At 47.5% G+C, this 5,945-nt stretch overlaps 1 protein-coding gene across 1 annotated transcript; it reads right to left on the bottom strand.

The window, feature by feature from the left end:
- Positions 1-5,280: 5,280 nt before the first annotated feature.
- On the bottom strand, positions 5,281-5,691 carry LOC110578172 (late histone H2B.L4-like). The gene has a single exon (XM_021687691.1). The coding sequence runs from the start codon at positions 5,689-5,691 to the stop codon at positions 5,281-5,283; it is 411 nt and encodes a 136-aa protein (XP_021543366.1).
- Positions 5,692-5,945: the final 254 nt, after the last annotated feature.

Below are 5,945 nucleotides of genomic sequence, written 5' to 3'. Positions count from 1 at the left end.
TGCCATAGCTTGAACCCTTCGGATTGCAGGGAAAGCCAACAGGTGTCTTATTCTGAGAATTTGATGCTGGCTGAAAGGTGGCCAGCTAGAACTAAAGGGAAAGAGATGGGACAACACGAAGGAAGACTGTTGGGACTGCTGGGATTCGGCAGGCGAGAAAAGGGCCCACAGATATATCTCACTGGGAACATGTGCTATTCTTCAGGAAAGGGGGCAAAGGACCCCACAGAAGGTTCAGTGGCTGGCAGGGCTGCCACTGCCAATACAGACCCAGAGGTGCAATGCCAGGGTCTCTAGAGCCATCTTCTCCTTGATTCCTGAGACCGAGGCTACGTCCTGGGTTCCAAAGGATAGGAACACCCGGCCTTCAGAAGAAGGTACTGCAGCAGCCCTGGACAGGTGGGAGGCCGCCACTTCCCATGGCAGAGAGTGTGGGGCTGCCACCCCTTGTGGGAGCAGAGCTCAGAGCCCAGAGCCAGAGAGGATTCTTTTCCATCCTTATGTTCTAATGTAATGTTTCCTACTCGGACCCAAACTTGCTCTGGACCCACGAACCCTTGTTTCCCTTTCCAATACCTTGATTTTGGAATAGTAATGACTGTCCTGTGCCTGTCCGTCCACTGTATTTTGGGAGCAGATAACTTCTTGTCTTCTGTCACACATTCTCAGCTGGGCAGGAATTACGCCTCAGCATTAACCATAGCTGGAAAGGCACCCTTATCTGGTGTACAGGATATTTAGATGAAGTTTTGCCTTTGCATTGATGCTGGAATGGGCGAAGACTTTTGGTGACATTCACATAGGATGAATGCATTGTGGACATAAAGACATGAATTTGGGGGGCGAGAGGGCTGACTCTTATGGATTGAACTTTGTGCTCCCATAATTGATATGTTGTATTCCTGATCCCTCATTCTTCTAAATGTGACCTTATTTGATGGTAGACTACTACCGTGGCATTACCCTGGTGGTCGTGTTCAGGTGAAATCATTAAGGTAGGCCTCACCCAGTAGGACTGTTGTCCTTAGGAAAAGGAGAGATTTGGAGTCACAGACACTCCCAGAGGGAAGACCATGTGAGTAGCTATTGTGAGAACGTGGCTATTTTAGGACAAAGAGAATGACTTATGAAAGATGCTTGCCTCATAGCCCAGAGACTCACCCACCCATCAGACAATGAGTTTGGACCTCTAGCATCCAGGACTGTGAGGCAATAAATGGACATGTCATTTAAGTTGACCAGTCCCTGGTATTTGATGTAGCAGCCCCACAAAGCTAATGTAAACATCCTTAAATCACCACGATTAAAACACCTATGACTAAGCCAGCAAGCAAAAGAAAAATAGCCGGTAAAGACTAACACCTCTTTCCCCCATCCCCACCACCACCGATCTCCAAGGTGGCACAACCAAGGAGGTCCCCTGTGGCTCACCTTGGGACAGCTTCTCACACGTGGGGCCAATAACTGTGTCTCAGAGGATGTAGGTCCCCTCATTGGCTGACTCAGAAGAGTGTGGGGCTTGAGCTGCTCTGAGCAGAGTCTCCCATCATCCCCATGATGAGGTGTTGCACGTCATGAAATTTGAAGTTTCTCAAAAACAAAAGTTGGTAGCCGGAAAGGAACAGAGTCAGATAAGTCTGGATGTGTCAGAATAGTAACTTCAGTTTCTAGGGAGCCTGAATAGGTTTTCTTTCTTGAACTTCTGGATTTAGGTATTTCTGTACTGGGTTTGGGTCCTTGCTTCTGTTTTCCAATGAATTGCAATGAATTCCAGTGAACCCCAATGAATTGACTTAATATGAGTAGTGCTTAGAAGAAATTGACTTGGGGGGCACCTGGGTGGCTCAGTCGGTTGGGTGTCTGCCTTCAGCTCAGGTCATGATCCCAGGGTCCCGGGATTGAGCCCGGCATCGGGTTCCCTGCTCAGTAGGGAGCCTGCTTCTCCCTCTCCCTCTGCTGCTCCTCCTGTTTGTGCGCTCCCTCTCTCTCTCTCTCCCAAATAAATAAATAAATCTTAAAAAAAAGAGGAGAGATTGACTTGGGTATGCTTGTCCTATTAAGACTATTTTCCCGTGTCGATGCTTATGATGTATTAGCGAAGCAGGAGCCCTTCCCTTATATCATCTTCTTAGTAACCACAGCATTAGACCATGATTGCTCACCAGGTACATTTTTCCTGACTCACCCACTGAAGCGAATAGTCAGATGTATTCACTTTCCACTCTGGACTTCAACATCGAACCCCATTTTCTTTCTCTTTCCCAGATTTCGTGTGTGTCACTCACACTTGCATTCCCAGTCTTCCAACCACAGCCCAATTTAGGTGCATTTTAACCTTGTTTTCCTAGTGCTCCCATTGGATCGGAAATTACAGATGCAAAAGAGCCCACGTGTGCCCTCCCTCCCCGACACACGTCACACATATCCTAATGCATTCCCATTCTTTTTTTTTTTTTTTTAAGGTTTTGTTTTAATTCCAGTTGGTTAACATACAGTGTTATCTTAGTTTCAGGTGTACAATATAGTGATTCAACAATTGCGTATATGACCTGGTGTTCATCAGGACAAGGACCCTCCTTAAACCCCATCACCTGTTTATCCCATGCCCCCCAGCCCTTCTTCCCCCTGGAAACCATCAGTTTGTTCTCTATAATTAAGAGTCTGTTTCATGAATCCTCTCCCCTATCCGTCTGTCTCTCCCCTCCCCTCACTTTGCTCATTTCTTTTGTTTCTTAAATACTACATGTGAGTGAAATCCTAAGGGTGGTGATCCAGCTGTCACTCGCCCTCCTGGCTTGCCCAGTGCTGATCAGCTGACTTTCAAAGCTCCAGGCTCCAAGTCCCATTGGTTATACAAACTCACGGTATTCAGCCCTTCTGGTTTCCACAGCCAAACAGTATGGGTATTAGCGTCCCCCGTGTGAGCTCCCTGGTGCGAGGGCCCATTTCTCTGCCCTCTCCCCATGCACAGCTCCCTCCTTCCTGTGGGCAGCCTCCATCCACATTTCTGACCTTCCTAACCTTTCAGATGCAGCTTCCTCCCTATATTTAGTTGTGGGGTTTGTTCTTCCAGTCCTTGGGTTGCTCTCTAGTTTATTTAATATTTGAGGAGGATATCTAGTTTTAAATGTGGGACAGGGTGAGCTCAGGCTCCTCCTATTCTGCCATCTTCCCAAGCTCCTCTGGATTCACGTTCTTAAAATGACTTTTTAAATAATATATGTACGAGACCAATGTGCATGAATAACTGAAAAACCACTGTAATTCATGTGGTCCAAAAAGGCATTTTGAACCAGCAGCAGTCAGCAGGATAGAAATTAAGTGACTTATGAAACAGAATTTTATTTTTCTAAATGGTCCACAGTCCTTTCTCTGAAAAGGCATATGGCTCTGAAAAGAATTTTGGCTTCAAAAACTTAGTTCCCCGTGTAAATGTCAATTTCTAAGGACCACCTACAGGGATTTACTGGCACTTCATTTTATGGTAGCTTTCCTTGGGTATTTATGCAGCAAACCCCCCATCCCATTTCATATCCCTTTGGCTTTATCTGTCGTCTAATGGGCTCAAGAAAAGGTTGGATTGCTCTAGTTTACCTAGCTTTTGTCTCACTGTTTGGCTCAGAGTGACACCTTTCACAGGTTTCTACATTCAAATCAAAGGTTATTTAGAATTTATTTTAAAAGTTCACATGGAGGGCGCCTGGGTGGCTCAGTTGGTTAAGCGACTGCCTTCAGCTCAGGTCATGATCCCGGAGTCCTGGGATCGAGTCCCACATCAGGCTCCCTGCTCAGCGAGGAGCCTGCTTCTCCCTCTGACCCTCCCCCCTCTCATGTACTCTCTCTCTCTCATTCTCGCTCTCTCAAATAAATAAATCTTTAAAAAAAAAAAAAAAAGTTCACATGGAACACACAGCACACATGAAGAAATAGTGGGTTTCCTGCAACTTGTAACAGATTTCAAAGGATTGAAGTCCCCACCCCTACCCCCGCCAGTGTGTTCTTCCTTCACAGATATATAGGAAGCTAGAAGCCAATTAAATGGAAAGCACTTGGATAATCACCAACTACTTTGAAATTCAGCATGTACCTAAAGGAAAAGGAAACAAAGAAAGGAAAAAAACCCATGCACCAAGAAGAAAAACACAATGAGCATTAGAGTGCATTACCATTACCCTAAGTCTTCCTATCCATCAAATCACTTGAGGTAGAAGAAGGATTCACCTTAGTTCCCTTAATTGCCAAACAGCCTCCTCTTATTTTGATGCAAAACGATAGGGACAGGTCCCACTGTGACATCTGCATGTTTACACTTCAACCACCCTGGTTAAAAGGAAGAGCTTCAACAGAAACCCATAGGCACACGGACAATCACACCACTTTCCCCCTCAATCACCAGGCTGCATGACACAGGAAGGCTGTTATTGGTTCAGCCCTGGTCACCCCACCACCCTTTGGGCCAATGGCCATGCATCCTGCCCTGCCGGTTTCTTATTGGCTGCTGCTAGTGGAGGCTGGGAGCACAGCTGCTCTCATTGGATGACCCCGTCATCCAGGCATAACGGCAGGGCAAGAAGCCTTTTGTGTCAAAAGGGAAAGATGATAGGCTACCACGGCACAGAATCAGATAAATTTGAATGAAGTAAAGTATGGCTTCCTTTTATTTTATTTATTTAATTAATTTATTTATTTATTTTTATTTTGTTGTGTTTCGTTAGTCACCTAAAGTAGGCCTTTCACAAGGTCGGGAGCTTGAGTAGGGCATGATTCTGGATAGGTTGAGTTTTCTGCACGGTGTTTGGGTCTTCTTTCATGTATTTCACTGAATTAGGATGAGGGGATACGTTGAGGGATTGTGAATGGGGTAAGCGTGAGTTTTGTATCTGCTACAGCGCTTCACTTGTTGCTATATCAACACACTCGAAAATTCTCTAGATGATACTACTCTACACAAGTGGGAGAAGGAGAATTCAGAAGGCAAGTAAAATTATTGTGGACTCAGCTGTGACGTAGACTCCCAAAGATGCTGACCTGAAGGAATGGGCCGCTTAGGAAAGTGATAAAATGCGACATGGTCAAGGAAAATCATAACAGACTGCAGCACACACATATATTAAAGTGGACTTGCTCACGGTAAAGGAGTTTGAAGAACGGACAGAATGGCACAGGTCCAAACACTAAAGTAGGTGGCACTCTGGAGAGTTACAGGTCTCTTTGTGCCAAGTGAGGTGGCTCTGAAAAGAGCCTTTGGTTTGCGAGGTGGTCAGGTGGTCCGGGGGCAGCTCATTTGCTTGCGTTGAACCTGATGACGGCCTTGGTGGCCTCAGACACGGCGTGCTTGCCGATCTCCCCGGGCAGCAACAGGCGCACGGCTGTCTGGATCTCCCTGGAGGTGATGGTGGAGCGCTTGGTGGTGCGGACCAGGTGAGAGGCCTCGCTGGTGATGCGCTCGAAGATGTCCTTGACGAACGAATCCATGACGCTCACGGCCTCCTGCGAGAGGCTCAGGCCGTCGTGAACATTCCTCAGAACCCTGGGGAAGTAGGTGGCGAAACTGTCGGGGCAGCGGCGGCGGCCGCGGCGGCGGCCTCCGCGCCTCGGCTCCTTCTGCTTCGGGCTCTTCGGGTCCGCTGCCGTGGGCTCCTCGGTGCCGAGGCTTTCCTCAGAAGAGGTCTCACAGCCAGGTTCAGCCATGTGGGGCTCGCCTTCCCGACAGCTCACAAGGAAGGGCACTGGCGGCAGCTTGAGCAGCGCGGGCCCATTTATAGTCGCTTCATTTCCTGACGTCACCGGCAAGTCCTATCTGATTGGACAACATGCAAAACCAAGAAGCGGGTCACTGAGCCAGGTCCTGTCAGATCTGACTGCTTGCCCTCGAGCTTGACGTCTCTTCAGTCAGAGTCGGAATCAGGCGTCCTCTAATTTTCTTGTGACGGCCTCCAGAAAAA

The sequence above is a fragment of the Neomonachus schauinslandi genome, unplaced genomic scaffold (genome assembly GCF_002201575.2).
Source record: "Neomonachus schauinslandi unplaced genomic scaffold, ASM220157v2 HiC_scaffold_203, whole genome shotgun sequence".
Classification (NCBI taxonomy): domain Eukaryota; kingdom Metazoa; phylum Chordata; class Mammalia; order Carnivora; family Phocidae; genus Neomonachus; species Neomonachus schauinslandi.
This window is presented reverse-complemented; position numbering and strand designations above follow the sequence as displayed.